This window comes from Dermacentor albipictus, chromosome 5 (assembly GCF_038994185.2).
Source record: "Dermacentor albipictus isolate Rhodes 1998 colony chromosome 5, USDA_Dalb.pri_finalv2, whole genome shotgun sequence".
In the NCBI taxonomy this organism is placed as follows: Eukaryota; Metazoa; Arthropoda; class Arachnida; order Ixodida; family Ixodidae; genus Dermacentor; species Dermacentor albipictus.
In genome coordinates this window covers 23120544-23139831 of record NC_091825.1, presented here as the reverse complement: position 1 = coordinate 23139831, position 19288 = coordinate 23120544, and the positions used below count along the sequence as shown (strand labels likewise).

Here is a 19288-nt window from a genome sequence, read left to right as displayed (position 1 = left end):
GCGCACACCCAAAAATTGACTGCGCCCAATTGGAAAATTTATTGACCCGCATTCAAAACCTGCCTGATACACTTCCGAAATTCCCTTAGCCCGCCCCCTAGATTTGCGTGGCCCATGCCCACAACCGACGTTAATCAACTGAAAAATTGAGCTGACCGACATTCACGAGCAACCAGGCCCTCTCTCAAAATTGAGTTAGCCCTATTTCAAGATTGACTTGACCCATGATCAAAGGCGTTCTGGTGCACTTGCAATATCGATTTCACCTACACCTAAAACTGAGTTTGCCTAATTCACAGAACTGAACTGACCCACTCCTATAATTGACTTGCTCCAATGGGATTGAGTCAGATGAACTTTTTTTCAAAGTTTCAAACATCGCACATACGCGTACATAGACAGGGTCTAAACGAAGGACGAAGGCTTGTCTTCGTAGTTGCTTTCGTCCCTGTCTATGTACACGCTGTGTGATGTTTGAAACAATGGAATACGAACTAGCCCCTACCCAAACCCTTTTTCAAAGCCGGCCGGGTCCACTCCTAAAACTGACTTGATCCACTCGCCAAATTTCAGTGGCCCGCCACCAAAATTTTTGCATAATTAAAAATTGAGTTGACCCACGCTCAAAACCAATCTGGCCCTCTCTAAACTTGGCTTGTCCTCACTTATGAAATTGTCTTTGCCTAATTTGAGCACATGACCATATGAAACGTATCACACGAAAAACTCGGAGTACTATCGCACTGAATGCACATAAGGAGACATAAGTGCCTGTGTGACTTTTGGACACCAAACAACGGCAATTTACTTTTTGCAATGTGGAGGCCCCAACCTAAAGGCTTCGAAAATTGCCTTGCGGAGAGTGTGACAGCTAAGGCAAATAAAAAATACGCGTCAACATTAAAAAGTGGACAGGTACTGGAGCATACGCTAAAGGGGATTGCGCATGGGGGACTCCTAAAGGACTACTAAGGGACTACTAAAGAGGACTGCGCGCTCATGAGCCCTTCATTACAATACTTGTCGTTTTCATTCGAATACATTGTTACTTCCTATTAGCTGCTTTCTCCCACCAAATGTTGCGGGTTCAAGTGTCTGAATTAACTCTACCCTAATTAACAGTGCCTTAACTAACTTCGCATTTAATTAACAACAAAGGTAAAGGGCTCGCCTCTCGCAATAGGTCATTGGTCCAAATGAATTATTAATATCTCAATTAAGTGTGCCCTAATTATTTGCCGTAAAACCAAATGCACTGTGTTCGACGTTCTAACTTCACGATGTCAATTAGAATCGAACATGGAAACATGGCTGGTTTGCCAATATCTCCATGCTGAGTCACGGGCTCATGTGCCTTAACTTAGCGTTAAGTAACACTAAAGTCGTGGGTTCGACGCCCACCATAGGTCGGGGGTTGAACTCCCTCTTAATTTTGGTGCCATAATGCCGGACATCGGACTTTTCGTCCCATGATCTTCTTACACTTTCGCCTTAATAATCAGTACATATGAACACATATCTTTTTGGATACTACAGGCGTCATGCCGTTCCTAACATTATTAGGAGGCGTAATACATTGTACAGTTGAAAGCCGAATGCGTAAAGACCTCCGAAGGAGAGTACGCATTTCACGTTTTATTTTCAAAGGAAAACCCCAATTTCCACTGTGGATCACATATTTAATGCTCAATATAGAGAGTTGAATATACCTCACTTGTTAACTGTGACTCACCTTGAAACAAGGAAGTGAAGAGCCGCTTGCATGCCAACCTGGTCAAGGCGGTCAAACAGCGCCCATTCTCGACCCTTCTTGCACGGGCTCAGAAATTCTCGCAATGTCGGCATGAGTCATCGGCAGACCACGAAGTAACGACTGAAAAATAATCTACTGTATTTATTCTCAAATTAACTCCAAGGTTGGTTTCAATTGAAATACGCTCAGTACACGTCGCATTTCAGCTCAGGATTCATCGGTGATCCCAGAGGACAGTCGAAGGCGACTGCAAATCTGTCGAAATTCATCAATGCAAGATTCGTCCTACGCGAGAAAGAAAAGGAGAAAATGAGACAATATGAGACACATAATTTGCTTGCGCGAAATATGTGGCGCCAAACTGGAGAAAAGTTTGCGCAGCAATAGCTGGTCTTATGCATTCGTTTGTTGCAGTGAGGCCATCACAAAAACAAAAAATGAAAATAAAAACGACAATAGTCCATTGCCCCAGCTTCTTCACCTCTCCACTGCATAAAGTATACATTGCATTGGAGGGCACTAAAAGTAGCTGCAAAGGGAACTTAAGCGGAAAAGTTGCAATTGCCATCTTTCTTTCACTCGAATCAATAACGACTATGCACATTTGTATACACTCTATACACACTAATTGACAACGACAAATTTACATGTTTTCCAGCTGTTACACAATTCATCAATATTATCAACAACGAACATAACAAAAACTCTGCTTTGCTGTAGTCGTGGGCTTTTCGAAGCAATAAGTTAACAAATTCTTCCTTCTGCTTCGAATATGTGTGAAATAACGTCATTATAGATAAAACTTCCCAACCATGTCGCCGGTTAGGCTTTAATTTTTATAATTGATATAGCTATGGGTTTTCCTTGCCATGAAACTCTCCTTTAGTATTTCGGATTATTCATCTGGCGACTATGCAGAAGTTCATGTTGGTGACTTCAATTATATTTTCCGGGAACCACTTTTATGCGTAGGGTCCTTGCTTCTCTGCACTATATAACGGTTCTGCTCCCAATAAGCAGACTTTTAGGAGTAGAGTGGGCGACTATTTGAATTTTCGAATATAAATCGCACATTACACACTAACTATTTGTATTCCCATTGGTAACGCAGCTATGCGGTATATTGAGTGATAAAAATTGACAAAATATTTCACAACAACGAAAGTCTGGTTATGGTGCTCTGTCTGTTACACAAAGAATCGCAAAAGTTAAACCACGACAAATGTTTTCGACGTAATGTACAAATAAAATGGGCAATAGCATCTGTTCTCCTCTCTTGGTGACGGAAGCCTACATACAAGGCTGTGCGTTTTGCTTGTAGGCTGTCATTTAGTGTTCCTGGCAGTCTGTAGTCATGTAGCAGTTTTATCTGTTACGCTGCAACTATTCATGTTTTTTACTTGCAATGCGGGCTTTTACATAAGACTCTACGGCAGAGACGTCCTTCAGCAGCCTTCCTTTCATGTTTTTTTTTGCTTTTCCCGCAACTAGCCATCTTTATTTGCTGACCATTCTTCCAATGTTTTTGGCAAGCTTGTAGCAAAAAAGCTATTCAGCCATCGGACGTTTCTTTGTAACCAGGTTCTAACGTTATTTAGAGGCTTTTCACACGGTTTTTTAAAGGTTACATGTCACGGAGTTAAAACCTCTACCGTTTTTCCTATTCCCTCCTTTTTGAGCTACTGACAACATTAGTGCTCCCTAATTTTACTAAGATAAATATTCCGATTGCAATTATATGCTTAAGCATTTGACTACTCTAGTTTCAATTTGATATTTGGTACATAGGATTTGTGTTTATTTGTATTGTAAAATGTTGGTATTGGGCCACCTTGAAATGAAAGATGCTACAATAGAAAGGGAGCAACTGTGGCATGCACCTGTGGTGGTTCGGCACGAGCTTCTTTGGGTGCAGGTCATAGTAGAAGGCACGGCCTCTTATCTTCTCGCACATAGTCTGCAAAGGGTAAGCACACAACAGCAGAAAGCATTGCGTAAAGTATTTCAGAGCAGTAATTTCGCTGACATATGCCATAACACTACGCCAAAGTTCAGAAGAATCATTCGGGACACAAAATGTGGGCCTGAGAAGCAACGGACTACACCAAACATAAACCAAAAATATATGTAGAGAAGCAATGTCCCCTTCAAGAGAAGGGTAGTCCTAGTTCGTCCTGTGTAGAAACTAGAATTATGAAAACAAAGATGTTGACAAACAGTGAACGTTTGCCAACCGCACTGAACAGTGATCACTTCTTGTACGCCTTTTTAGGCCTACCTTCGATAACTACATAGCTTTAACGCATGTAAGACTGTGCGCTTCTGGTCTGAGGAGCTTCTTATCCATAATATGAGGGTCTGGTTGTAAGAAGCACATTACCCGTGGGTAACATCGCCAAAAACCAAACGCTTCATGCAAGACACGGTGAGGTGCATTGCGATGAATAATTCTGCAAGAACGGTAAAGTTCTCAAATAATATAACTTCTATCTCTCGTCAACTTAGACACTAAGTCGAAAGCAATTTATTATATGGAGGAATCTGCTTACGCCAAAAAATTCTTCGTGCCAATTACATCCCTCTCCAAGGATATGATCAGCTAAAAAGAAATCTCAATACGGAAACTTTCTTAACGTTTCTATGAGCTCAAGTCAACGCTCATTTCCGCACTTTTAATCTAAGAATAGATGTTACACGTTTTTCGTGCTTGCCTTCAATATTTAGGATATGGCACTCGCTCCTTGCATGCGCTGCTAGCAGAGTTGAGAAAAGCTAATAAAATCGCCACTGTCTTGAGGTTTGAGAAAAAAGCATTTTCTTATCTTTTAAATCAAAGAGTAAGTGTAAAACTGCTAAAACTTGTAATTTCTATATATCACACACCCTGCATAAGCACAATTGTTATGGTCGGATTCAACCCCGAGCAGTAATGTTGCTAGGTGTCTGTGTTTTCGCTTTTTGCGTTTTTTTATTGGTAGTGATCTCCAGAGCCGTTCGAGCACTACGCGAGGTTATGACGGCCGCGTTCATCGCAATACTACCTTCCTTAAAACTGACAATCAGCATTGTCTTATGTTCTTTAACACGACGCCATCTGTCTCCGGCTGGAGAGCTTAGAATTACTGCCAATTGCTCCTTAGTTGTCATTTTCGGTCCTGTGTATAATTACCAAAAATTGACTCCACTGTGTTATGACAACGCGACAAAATAAACATGGCTTCGTTTCTCATATCTTAGTTAACCTCGGTCTTCGTTTCTTCAAATAGCAGCTGTGTCGCTATTTCTGTCGCTACAAAATATTGATCTTATTTCCTTCCGGAACATTTTATTGTGCAATAAGTTAAAAGTACATACTGCCTAACTGTATGTCTATAGGGGGGCGGTATATCATTATTTAAGGTCATATTGTTACGTAGGAAGACGCAGACGAAAAGCTATACACAAGTATATTTACAAGAAAATACGCCGCACTTGGCCCACACAGCCCGCGCTAGCCTCCAATCGTCGTCGTCTTCTCACTGCTCGCTTCTTCGTCATCGTAAATACTGTTCCGTAGCACTACCCCCGGCGGCAAAAGCGCCGACCCGGAGCGACTAAAGGACGGACTCGGAAGGAGCGTAGTAGGCCTTGAGCCTACTGACATGCACGGCATCACTAGATGTCAGATGAGAGGACGAGGTCGAACCCACAGGAGCAATTTCGTACGTCAAAGGCGTCACCTGGCGCAGCACGCGGTAGGGCCCTGTGTATCGCGAAAGGAGCATTTCTGAAAGTCCGACGTGACGAGAGGGCGCCACAGGAGCACGAGCGCACTAGGCGCAATCTGTACGTCACGATGGCGGGCGTTGTAATGACACTGCTGAGTGGTTTGTGAGGCCGTCAGGCGGGCACGGGCAAGCTGGCGTGCATGGTTGGCGAGGGCGATGGCAGCGCGCATATTCGCTTGTTCAAATCGCAGCAGGAGGATGTGTCGTGTCTAGGGGCAAGGTAGGTTCGCGATCGTACAGTAGATAAAATGGAGAAAATTCGGCGGTGTCGTGCCGGGAAGAATTGTACGCAAATCTGACGTAAGGAAGGGCAATGTCCCAGTCGTGGTGGTTCTTGGAAACGTACTTGGACAGCCTACCGGTAACAGTACGGTTTAAGCGCTCTGTCAGGCCATTGATTTGAGGATGGTATGAAACGTATGATGAATGGAACAGGAGCGCACAATGTCGGCGATAACTTTCGAGAGGAAGTTTCGACCACGGTCAGTCAGCAGCTGTCGCGGGGCGTAATGAAGCAAGACAATGTCATGGAAGATAAAGTCCGCGAGGTCAGTGGCACAACTGGTAGGGAGAGCCCGCGTGATAGCGTATCGGCTGGCGTAATGAGTTGCGACGGCTACCCATTCGTTCCCGGAGGATGATGTGGGAAAGGGACCAAGTAGGTCTAATCCAACACGAAAGAACGGTTCCACAAGTACAGTGATCAGCTGGAGATGACCAGTAGGTAGCACCTGAGGTGTTTTCCGACGCTGGCAGGGATCACAGGCAGGAACACAGCGTCGGACGGAGCGAGCGAGACCAGGCCAATAGAAGCGGTGGCGGACGCGGTCGTACGTTCGGGTTACCACAAGATGTCCTGCAGTGGGTGCGTCATGCATCTCAAAGAGCACAGTCTGTCGCAGATGTTTTGGCAGGACAAGAAGAAGATCAGAGCCGTCAGGGAGGAAGTCCCTTCGATACAGAATGCCGCCCTGGAGGACATATCGGCGAACGGATGCGTCGGTAGGTGTAGAGCGCAGACGCTCGGTGAGTGCTCGCAGCGATAGATCTCGGAACTGCTCATCGGCGATGTTAGCGAAGGCAGACACAGAGAAAATCCCGTTGGCGATACTACTGTCGGCGTCATCAGGCTCGTCTACCGGGTAGTGAGACAGGCAGTCAGCGTCCTTGTGTAGTCGGGCGGATTTATAGGTGACACTATACGAATATTGTTGGAGGCCTAAGGCCTGAATGTACGTGACATAGGGCTCTGTTGACGTCTGCACACGGCCGGAAAGCGCCTTTTGCGCGGCAAGTTGGTGACCGTAGGGGTTGCCGAACAAGTCTTGAAGCTTTTGCTTAAGTGAATCCCAACTGGTGAGCTCATCTTCGTGCGCCCGATACCAAACTCGAAGTGTGCCACCGAGGTAAAAGACTACGTTGGCGAGCATGATAGTAGGGACCCATCGGTTATTGCGGCTGACGTGCTCGTACAACAGGCTGATCCAATCATCGACGTCTTCCCCATCTTTGCCCGAAAATACGCCAGGATCACGTGGAGCTGGGAGAGTGATGTAGGTCGTCGAAGTGGCAGCAGGTGTCGGAGCCGGCGGAGTTCAGTTGCCATCGCCGGGAGCCATAAAGGAAGGCTCGACGTACAGTCCACTGCGAAGGTCCGTGACAAGGTACAGGGAACGTTCACCTCCACCAGATGTGTTACGTAGGAAGACGCAGACGAAAAGCTATATACAAGTAAATTTACAAGAAAATATGCCGCACTTGGCCAAGAGGCAACAGCCCGCGCTAGCCTCCAATCGTCGTCGTCTTCTCACTGCTCGCCTCTTCGTCATTGGAAATACATTTCCGTAGCAATATGGAACACAAGTTAGCATGGATAATGTTTCTAAAAATAAAATTGGTTTATGAAAATATGCCAGTTTCATGGTTCTTGCCGTATAGTTGTTGCTTGAGCCGCGTTCGAATGACTTGAGGCTGTAAACATGATTTTTTTGAATATATCAGGAAAAAAATTAACAATTTAGCTTTACTGCGTTTTTCACATTCCTCGCATTACTCTTACATGATCTTACCATAGCATATGCGAAGAAAAATATCTGATCTTGGTTGTACGTTTCCAAACCAGGAATCAGAACCATCTTGTAATACTCTTCGTACTTTGTCATGTATACCCTGTAGGCCTGCACATTGAAAAACATTCCGTCAGAATATTATAGTCCTCAATAACCCGTCTAAACGATGAACTGAAACATTTCATTCGCATACTATTTAGATGTGCTTTTTGAGTACGCATGCCGTGTATTACACAATCTTACATTTAGCGCGACAGAGCCGTACTCAGGAATTTGTTTCGGGGGTGTTGGTGCGTAAAAAGGTAGTCATATCAAAATATTTATGCTGGCCTATATTCATGTGTGAATCGAGTACAACGCTAACATATCAAAATCAAAGGGAACTCTTTAAATTGATTGTAACCAAATAACTAAAATATTGGTGTGGTAAAGTTATATTCATGTTAAGGCAAGGAATAAAAGTTTGGGTTATAACACCACCGAAGCCGAGGACATAGCGGCCTGTGTTTCATGAGAGAATACTAACTGCCTTTTCCATGCCGTACCGTGCACCGTGCCTATATAGTAGAAGCTGTGAGCAATATAGTTTCCGTACTGCGCAAAATGTTTTTCTTTTTTTTCATTTCTGAACGCTAGTTCGAAGTAGAAAATCATTCAAGGTATTGAATATAAGGATTATATGTTAGGCCTCTTTCTAGATTTGCGAAAAGCGTTTGATTCGGCGAATCATGATATTCTACAACTAGAACTGCAATGTTATGGAATGCGTGCCATGTCATTGAAATTATTAAACAGCTACCTTATGAAACGCTTTCAATTTACATATGTTAATAATTATTGCTCGATATCGTTAAATGTAACAAATGCAGTACCCAAGGATCAGTATTAGGTCCTACCCTGTTTTTGTTATACATTAATGACATAATGCAGATTGGTGACACCATTGATATAGTAACGTTTACAGGCTATACTAACGCATTTTTTACTTCACGGACCAAACGAGAACTTTAAGAAAAGAATAATCATTGTCTGCAAAGCCTATCCAAATGGCTAAATTATAATTGTCTCCAAATAAATGCCTCTAAAACAAATGACATAATTTTCTCGCCTCCAAATAAACGCGACCAACATTTCACGCATATTACGTATAGAAGCGAGAGTATTCAGCACATACCTGACCAAAATACCTCTTAGGCAAAAAACTCTTTATCACACTCCAGTATATTCTAAGATTGCCTACTGTTCACTAGTATGGGGTACAACCACTCAGCGCAACTACAATAGATCCACGGTACTTCAAAAGCGCGTGCTACGTATTCTTGAAAATTATGCAGGACATATGCGTGACCTACGTGCCAGGGAGTTATTTGTGAAACACAACGTGCTCATGGCCAATCAAGTTGATCTTTATCAATTAGTGCAACATATACACACCAGAAATATAAAAAGACAGTGATATTATAGTTGAACACCAGTACGTGTTTAGGCAGCAAAGGAAGAGACTTCCGAAGATTACGACAAATTAAAGGAAACAGTCGGTAACATATCAAGCTTTACAGATTCTAAATAAAGAGAAATACACAATAAATTGGATAGATAGCCGCGGTAAAATTAAAACAATGTACACAGCGTTTATTGTCACAACAGCAGGTGTATTGTAGACTGTTTTACGTTACTTTCTACTTTATTCAAAGCATTTCAGATTTTTTCATTTTTTAGTTTTCTACGCAAAATGAATTGGTACATAATTGTTCTACATATCTGTAACATGATAAAAAGGCCTACTAGCTATCTGACACAAGAATTCTGTGTGACCTTGTTCCATATGTATATTTATGTGCGTGATCTGTGTGCACATACATTCACCTCATACTTCTTAGCTGATGTAGTAGAAGTCACTTTTTTTTCCTTCTTCGCCTGCACATTGAGTGCAACTGCAATTTTCATATATTGTTCACCTCATTTTATACGTTATTGTACACGTAAATGCTGTATTAACTGAACAGGGGCAGGGGCGCAGTCAGGCTGCTTCAGCCTTTAGTCTCCGTCTGCGCAGGAAATGCCGTACAATAAAGTGATTTTCATTTTTTGATAGATTTAATTTTTGTGTAGATGAATGTGCGCCGTTATCGCAAATGGTGATGGCATATCTAAATACATTTGGTTTGCGTTTTGTAGGTGGTTCAGACCCATTATTTGTGCATATGATGGCATCATAACTGTTTAAGACGCGCGTGGTAATTGGCATGAGCTTGAAAGTGTGTGTGCAGGTTTTGATGTGACAGTACAGCATTCGCAAACAAAACGTGCAGTCGCTCGCTTTGTTCGCTGGCTTGTTTCATCGTCACTTGTTTAGTCATTTGCTCGGTCATATATTCACTGCAGTCATACCTTACAAATGTTATTTCGAAGCGACCGCAACCGTCCTCAATGCATGTATCTCTGAATTGCTGCCGGTGCAATTCGGTTGGCTACATGTGCGCCCCTTTGTGAATGGACGAGCTAACAGATAATGAAATGTTAATCGCGATTGTGACTAAAAAATACTCGAAATAATTTACACAACACATGGACACCACGCTTTTGTTTGAGCATGAGTGAACCGCTGTTACCGCGTTGCCACTCGCTAAAAAACTGATTTCTTTTTCTGTGTACGCAGGGTCCCGACTCGATGATCAGCCGTGCATGTTTCAATCGATATTTAGGCTTGAGAGACCGCACCAACGCCGATCTGCGAGCCTTTCTGCGTACTGTAAATATTGTCAAGCAAGCACGAAGGAGACGCTGTGGCTTGTAATACTCTATCGAACCTTCTGTATAGCCATCGTTAGTGCGATCTGCTAGCCTTTGTGCGTTATAGCTGATATGCACCGCAAACTTGATTAAATATATGGGGTTTTACGTGCCAACACCACGATCTGATGTTGAGTCAAGCCGTAGTGGGTGACTCTGGAAATTGGGACCACATAGGGTTCTTCAACGTGCACATGAACTGAAGCACACGGCTGTTTTCGCATTTTACTCCCGTAGGAATGCGGCCGCCGTGGCCGCGAATGGATCCCGCGACCATAGCCGCGAAGCCACCACGGTGGGCGTACCGCAATTTCACTGGACAAGGATGGCGCAGATTACTTGGGTTACGTTGAGCTTGCTGGAGGTCGATATATTAGTGCTAGATCATCAAAGTATTAGTTACAGCTATTCTCAAGAAGCTCTTGCAACCGATAAGGTGGGTGTGGCGAAGAGGGAGCGTTAAGGTTACCATGCAAATGGCATATTGTGTAAAGGAAGAAGATTGAATTAACCTCGGGAAAATTACAGTGTATGAAAATTTTTGGCAATAGGTGGTCACTATAAAGGTACGTATACATTTTGATATTGCCCAAAAAGTTGAACGACAAGATAATTTCGCTGGGGGATGATCAGGACCTCCTGAACCCCCCTCCCCCCCCCCTACCCCCGCCGTAGTTAGACCCTGGAACGGGAGCTATCCGTGCGTACGTCCTGCTCCACCACAAATCGTTCTTCACATTTTGCATGGCGCAGGAAACGTGCAGCTGCATCATATTGTAAAATACACAAAATGTGACAATGAAAAGCAAATCCGCTTGAGGACGAAAGTCTGAACCGGCGCTCCTTCTTTCAAAAAGCATCAAGCACGGCGCGAAAGAGCAGGTGAATTTACCGCAGTCTCCTTTATTGATGGTCAGCAATTTTTGCGCCTTACTGAAAGACTAGTAATACTAAACTGTGATCACCAGTTTTCTAATTGTGACGGACATTTAAGAGAGGCGGTAGTGCTGATTTCATAAAACCAGTTTGAAAATTTAGATTTTTCAGCATTGCCCGTAACTGAATTGTTTCTCATCTAAAGATTATTCCCTATATCAATGTTCAGGTCAAATTATGCTTGACATGCTTAAAACAGTGATGCACTTTTTCTGCTTCAGCAATGTAACTAAGGAGATACCTCAAAACAAAGTAATACATTCGAGTCACTGTGAGTATTATGGCGTTAAAGAAATAGCAAAGCTTGAGGTTTTTATATTCGTTGGGAGAGCCTAATGATGGCACGATCATATTGACGAACAGGGCATGGCATTGCGAACATCTAAGGTGCTACAGTTGCAGAAACATGCAAGAAATGGTATCTCTGAAGACGTGGCCTGGCTGAAAGATTCTTGAACGGTGGTGCCGATGAAAAGAGGAGTATGTACTTCAGTTTTACTCTGGCTTGGCTTACATTAAGTTACACTATCACTGGAATCTCAGATGTAAATAATACTCACCTTGAATGCTTCTTTAATGGCGGCATTGTCGGCCACGAGTTCGTCTTGGTTGACAGTACCATTTATCTACGGGTGCAGTAGAGAAAATCATTTTTTAGATAATCTTCTGCGGCCAAATATAGGAAACGAAAAAAATTGTGATGCGGTATAGCAATACAGAAATTATACATTAGAAATTTCCAGTACAAATGACAAATTATACCAAACTATGATAACAGAACAAGAGATCTTTGGGAAGCCATTGTTTCTTTAGTGTTATCGTCTACAGATGCGTAAAGTACGAAAAAATCAAGCAGGACATTATTTTATTGCATTCAGCATTCTTTGGGTGTTAACAGTTAGCATGATTACCCATACGCGCTACAATATAAAAGTTGGCTGCCAGTCACTTTCCGAATACGTTGTTTGATGACTAGAGTTGGAGAACCAACTCTGTGTAGTGCGGTTGGCTGATAACGCCACCAAGTTTCAAGGTCCTGCCGCTGCCTGAGGAAGGAGACTCCGGTTGGTGTACTCGTCCGGTACCTCGCTTCCTTTGACCCCAGCAAGAATTTTCAATAAAGTTTTGTCTCTCTCTCTCTTTCGGTACGTATAGCTACGACTATATAGCTATAAAAAAGCACACGGGGAGTTATTCTGCAACCCAATGCCAGCAGGTGTCCGTCAAGTGTGATCGCTTTCTTTTTGAAGCGACATGGTTCATCATTTGTTGTGCCTGCTAGCCGTTACAGCAAACCCACATTTCTGACGCCTGTTCATTTTGAAGCACATCGGTAGTTTACTCCTGCGTGCTCCTGGAGGGCATTGTGCAATTACATGCAATCTGGAGTCCGATAACCGCGCTAACTTGAAGCATTTTAACTGCGTTAAGAAACTACCAATGGCGCACTAGACTCATTCGTGCCTGGATTTATACGTTGGCAGCATACCTCTTCACCGGTGAAAGGGTTGGTGAACCATTCTACTTGTTTCTTGAAGCAAACCGATTCCGCGCCGTACTGACGGCGCGTCATGCCACTCCACCAGTCATCCAGGACTCCTTTGTGGTTGTACATGGAGCCTTAAGGGTACGAAATTAAGACTGTTTTAGTTTACTCACAAAGAGCACACTATTCACAATCCTGAGCTGCTTAAGCAATGGAGTGCTTGGGTGCTGTACAGATAGTCGATTACTGTAGCACTTCAATGTTTTCGCGTTAGGCAATATGTTAACTAAAACAAACAAGTATCGCATTCAAAAGATCATGAATGGTAATGAGTTTTACAATAATCCAACAGAACTGCTTAGCTTGACTACGGAAACGAAACATAGAGAATCCGCTTGCTGAAATTTCAAATTGAATACATTTGTAGAGTGTTTCAGGGTATTTATAATGAGCTGTCATAAAACTAGTTTAAGCAAGTAGCTTATCAAATTGTGCAACGTTACACAATCGCTACGCACATGCCGTCAAGGGCTAGCTTAGGATTTTGTAATGATACAGTAGTGTAATTTGCCACGGAGTGGTCTTTAAAGACCGTTGGCACATCCTGTATTCTTTCATCCCGTGTTTAGTGCGTATTGATAGGAATATATACTCGCTTCGGCAATGTCCGCTTTGCTGACAGTTTTTAGCAGAATCCGAAGCGGGCATCTGTCTGGCCAGCGCAAGACTGAGGAGACCAGGGCAGAAATTGAGCACATTCTACAGTAACACAAGTAGGGCGTGCACAATTTGTACGGGTAATATGTAAGAGAAAGCCGCCAGAATAAATCAGGGAACTAGTGCCCGCTCATCAATCTGGTCTTTATTTTCAATGGCAATGCGGCGCTCTCGTGTTAAAGATTACAAAAGCGTGCTAACCAAGTGGGAAAAGCTTGAATGCAATATTGTGGAATCTCTATTTGCAAAACAAAAAAAAAACTGAAAACTCAGGTTATGGTAGCTCCAAGGAGACATGGTCGCTGTATTGCATGGCGGATTGTCTGCGACATTCATTGAGGAAGTCATAAAGCTTTGAGGAATCGTTAACGTGAATACGTCTCGCATGGACAAAGTCAGACATCTGATGATCGCAACGCTAGCAGTTGTCAAATTACGAAAAAGTATTTAAACCATCCTATTGGTGGCAATGAAGCGAGTTCCAGGCACGCTTTCGGTCGCCCTAGAACACGGATTCTCGATTTTGTTCCTGCAAGTTACAACAAACCTCCAAGTGCATCTTTCTCTAGTACGACCAAATCCATGGTTATACTACAGCTGCGGTCTCCTAAGACGTATTTCACGCTGCTGCGAGCGTGACCGCCCACAGAGGGTGACATGTTTTTCAGTATATTCGACACTTGTGCACGAAAAGGCGCGCATGCCCTCTGTCATCCTTGGTGTCAGTAGTGACCTAGGCAATTACGTGACCTGTTCACCATCTTTGAGAGCAGCGTAATGTCATCGCCACGCCATACACCGTCGCCGCATCGCCGGTAAAAGGTCACCTAAAGACATCTCCTAACTACAAACGCAGACGACTTTTGTTTGCATTTGAAAAGCGCGTCAATTCTTGATCGGGTAGCCTTATTTGTTTCAATGTGTACTTCCTACGTCCTGAATAGATCCTTCGAGTCAGAAGTTCAAAAATTTGTTCATCCTGATCAACTCCCAGAGCCAACGGGACTACCAATCTTTGGTTAAGTTCCAAACCATACGAGATATACGATTTTAAGCACACAATGACATTTGCCAACGCTGGCGTTAGTACCATTACGCATTTCCAGATTGTACACAGTATTTCTCATTGATTCTGACCTCAAAGTTAAAAAAAATTAAATTATGGGGTTTTACGTGCCAAAACCACTTCCCGATTACGAGGCACGCCGTAGTGGAGGACTCCGGAAGTTTGTACCACCTGGGGTTCTTTAACGTGCACCTAAATCTGAGCACACGGGTGTTTTCGCATTTCGCCCCCATCGAAATGCGGCCGCCGTGGCCGGGTTCTAAACCGCGACCTCATGCTCAGCAGCCCAACACCATAGCCACTGAGCAACCACGGCGGGTTAGCGCCGAAGTGCTCTATGTTGTTATTACTGCATTCCGCTTCCTCTTTATTTGGGATTTTCGTGGTAGATGCCTGAATAAGCCTTTCTTCCGTTTCTGTTTACGCCGAAGTATTTATATTGCTTGACTATGCGTATACATACATACATACATACATACATACATACATACATACATACATACATACATACATACATACATACATACATACATACATACATACATACATACATACATACATACATACATACATACATACATACATACACCAGCTCCCTGGGTCACTGCGTATCCTGTGGTCAAATGAGTAGCGCATCTGTACACGTATCTGTGTATCTATGTATGTGTATATGTATGTGTATGCGCATGTATGTGTATGTTTTTCTATTTTACTATACCGCATGGCAATCGATTTCGTTTCTTATATTTGACCACAGAATATTGTCTAAAAAATTGTTTTTCTACAGAACTCGTAGGTAAATAGTAGATAAATGGTCGTCGTCGCAGACTATGCCGCCATTAAAGAGGCGTTCAAGGTGCGCATTATAGACATCTCAGGTTCCACTGCTAATGTAATTTAAAGTAAGCCAAGCCACAGTAAAACTGAAGCTCCTGCTTCTCTTTTCATTGGCACCACAGTTAAACAATCTTTCAGCCAGGCCATGCCTTTAGAGATACCATTTATTCCATGTTTCTGTAACTGTAGGGCTTTAGACGTATATGTGTGCATACACGTATGTATGTATGTATGTATGTATGTATGTATGTATGTATGTATGTATGTATGTATGTATGTATGTATGTATGTATGTATGTATGTATGTATGTATGTATGTATGTATGTATGTATGTATGTATGTATGTATGTATGTATGTATGTATGTATGTATGTATGTATGTATGTATGTATGTATTGTGATCTACGTACGTACGCGGCGTGAAGTAAGCGCCCACAAACGTTCTTTTACCGAGCGATCGATGTATCGCGCATAATGTGACGGATAAACAGGCCCAACGCAACATAGATGGTTTGACGACAGTGGTCACCCTGGCGTAGTGGCTTCAAATCTCGGCCATGGCGGCCGCATTTAGATGAGGCGAAACGCAAGAGCACCCGTGAGCAGCAGACTGGGTGCACGGTAAAGAAAAATATGTGGTCAAAATAACAAGTCTCCTACAACAGCGTACCTCATAATTATATCTTGCTTTTGGTACAAACCCCCTCCTCCCCGAATTTAAATATTTTTTGACAATGGTGACCCGCACACTAGTCAAGACATCTCGTCGAGAATCAATGGAGAAAACACCATGGGATACAGCGACAAATAACGCGCGACAGCTCTCCAAGCTCCATCAGCGATTTGGTTGTGGTGAGATTGTGTAAGTGGTGTGTCATTACAATGCATCCGAAACGATTGCTGTGGCGGTATAGTTTCGACTACCAGTCTCGCTGGTGGTCGGTTTATGGCTTCTGTCTGCTTGCCGCATGAATTATTTGCTGTATGTAGGCATGAGGGTAGCAATTTATTCCTGCGCACAAGCGCATTAATTTGATGCCGAATACTTGCTTCAGATGCCTGAAAAATTTGAAAACAGCTAGCCATCTTCGCGAAAGGATATCATGTGACTTATCACGAATACCCTCTGCAACGTCTCCATTGAACATATTGCGTCTAACCAAAACATTGAGACCTGTCAATAATTTTTCCTAATGAATGACGAGTTCATAAAAAAAATAATTTCAATTGTTCTAAAAGAGAATTAACAGCACTTGTTCCGTTTCATATTTGTAGCTCATGCTTGAATTTTCTAGTTCTGTCTGACTGAAACACTCCCTTTTATACTAGTACAAACGTTGCGCTCTTATATGACAAAACACGACGGTCTCAAGCCGCTAACAGCACAGCACAGTCTAGCGTATAACCTGTTGAAGTAGAAACTTAGTCTACAGGTGTTAGCACTATATTAGGTGTAAGCGTCGACGCGTGGTGCCACGATGAGCCTCGTTTTCCTCTCCTTCAGTCCCGTGCTGTGCCACACCAATTGGCATTACTCCCTCTTACAAAAATATATTGAAAAAAAAGAACGACGAACAAACAGGATTGCTGTGAGACGGCCGACAGGACCTAGGACGCACACAGAGTATATAGTCACCATCACTGTCATGTGTGGCATAGTAACAAGTCACTGAGCGTTGAGAAAAAACAAAAACTGACAGAAACAACGTAAAACATTGGCTATTAACGGTACTGCTTTAACCACACCAAGTGCATAATATCAGGTTGCGGCCGTCGATGTCGAGGAAGCTAGCTTCCGTCAGGAAGGACTCCGCTATTCACATCGTTAATTTCCCCTAACACTCGTAGAATCCGAAGTAGCGGCTCCAAAGCTTCTCGGAAAGTCGTTTTTGGCGGACGGCAGACCAGAGCGCAACTTAATCTCCTGGTTAGAATTAGTGTTGAGTTCCTTATGTTGACGATTGCAACAGCGGGCTCTGAGACTGGGTTGTTTCTTTCTGTTCACAACGGCAAGCTGACGTGCTTCTTCGACCTATGTGAAAATTTTGGCATCTTCGGCGAGATCAACAAGATCGAGGCTGTCGCACGGTATCATTGCTTCTATCATTGTGTGCACTTCGTGACCACGAATAAGGTAAAATGGCGTGAACCGGGTTGTTTCTTGCATAGCAGTTCTATATGCAAATGTTTCTTAAGGGAGTATCTCGTCTCACTCCTTGTGCTGTACGTCTACTACATAAACAGCATGTCAATCACCGTTTTGTTCAGTCGTTCGGTCAAGCCGCTTGTCTGCGGATGATAGGCAGTTGTCTTTCGTAAGGTGGTGTACCTGACTAAAAGATGTCGGGGCCCTTCCACTCTGTGAAGAACAAGGACCAGCGAGGCTGTGTATATCGGCCCCTTAATGGCAAACTGCTCCTACGCCGCGTGCCGGCCTGGTATTGCGCCATCTTCTGGATTGACCCACGTATGGGGAGTGCTTAATGCCTGCTTCACCTCCACCGTGGGTCGGCCTGACATTGCGCTATCGTCGGGATTGGCCCACGCATGGGGAGTGCTTAAGAGCCGCGTCGCCTTCGGCACGAGGGGGCGTGGCATTGCATTACCTTCTGAATCTGCCCACGTATGAGGAGTGGTTAACGCCAGCTTCGCCTCCGCAGCGGATTGGCCCGGCATGGCACTATCTTTGGGATCGGCTCACGTATGGGGAGTGCATAAGGCCTTCGACTCCGCCGCGGGTTGGTTGCGCGGATGGGAGCGCAAACGTCGCTCTTTCGCGACGTTTGCTCACCCATTTGGTCTTCTGGGCAAGTCGCTGCTCCTTGCGCTGCTGCTCTTCTCCCTGAGAACGAACGGCACGCGGCGGAGCTATCGTGAGTCCACAGGGCAACTGATAAGAGTTCTGGCGCGATCTCAGCGTCACGGAACGCACGAAACATGATTGGTTGGTGATACAATGACTTTTTATTCTATTAGTGCTGCGTTAATTACGGCCCGTGCTCGACAGCGCGAACTCAGATGGCGTCTGATGTGGACGTCGAAGGAGAAGGCTCTAGTTTCTTGTCGACACACAGACACAATTCTGGGCGAACTAGCCCTTAAGAGTTTTGCTGTAAAACGCCTTCAGTGACCTGTGCTGTGATGGCTTTGCCTCGGTCTGCGATGACCTGCGACGGAGCACCATGCCGTACTACGATGATCTGTGTGGAAAACTGGGCAACCTCGGAAGCTGTGCATCAAGGCACCACCTTTTTCTCAGCATACGGCGTTAAACAACCTGTAACAACAATTATCATCTTGTTTCCGGAAGATGACAGCGCAAAACGGCCCAGAAGATCCATGCCGACCAGGTCGAAAGGTTTACAAGGTGAGTTAATCGGATACCGCAACACTGCAGGTATCTCAGCTGGCGACTTCCGGTGCTTGCACTCACGGCAGGCTTGGAGATACCACATAACGAACGCGGAAAGTTTCGGCCAGTAGTAGTATTTGCGCGTTCTAGCAAGGGTTTCCGTCAAGCCCAAATGGCAAGACAGAGGCTCATCATCACAGGCGAAATTCGCCATGGAGGCCTGCTGTAACACCCAAAAAGTGGGTCTTATTGGCAGCGGAGTTTTCATTGTACAGGCTGTCATCATGCCACAAAAGAAAGAGGACAATTCTCTAGCCATATGCCGGGATATCGATGGGTTTCTTTCTTCTAGATGTCCGAACGTAGGTCTTAATGCATGTAGTGCGCGCGGCCCCGTTGAGAAATCGGTCACGTTTACGGTCCCGAGGAAGTCGCGAAGGTGCTCAATGTCTAAGGCGGTAGTGTTGACAGAGGTGTGCGAGAGTACATCAGCGTCTCCGTGTATGCGGCC

General features: G+C 44.1%; 1 protein-coding gene across 10 annotated transcripts in view; it reads right to left on the bottom strand.

Moving 5' to 3' along the window:
• Nucleotides 1–1867: 1867 nt before the first annotated feature.
• The window catches only part of LOC135898235 (neprilysin-1-like), a 521227-nt gene continuing 503806 nt past the window's right edge, over nt 1868–19288 (bottom strand). For 4 of the 10 annotated variants that reach the window (XM_065427075.1, XM_065427079.1, XM_065427077.1 and 1 more), the window contains 5 exons: nt 12808–12938; nt 11879–11944; nt 7590–7697; nt 3634–3710; nt 1868–2038 (listed from right to left, as the gene is read on the bottom strand). In XM_065427075.1, coding sequence (XP_065283147.1) covers nt 1939–2038; nt 3634–3710; nt 7590–7697; nt 11879–11944; nt 12808–12938 — 482 coding nt within the window. In that variant the 3' untranslated portion in view covers nt 1868–1938. Of the gene's footprint in view, nt 2039–3633; nt 3711–7589; nt 7698–11878; nt 11945–12807; nt 12939–19288 lie in introns of those variants that run through there. The other 6 variants (XR_010563291.1, XR_010563292.1, XM_065427078.1 and 3 more) reach the window with 5 other exon arrangements.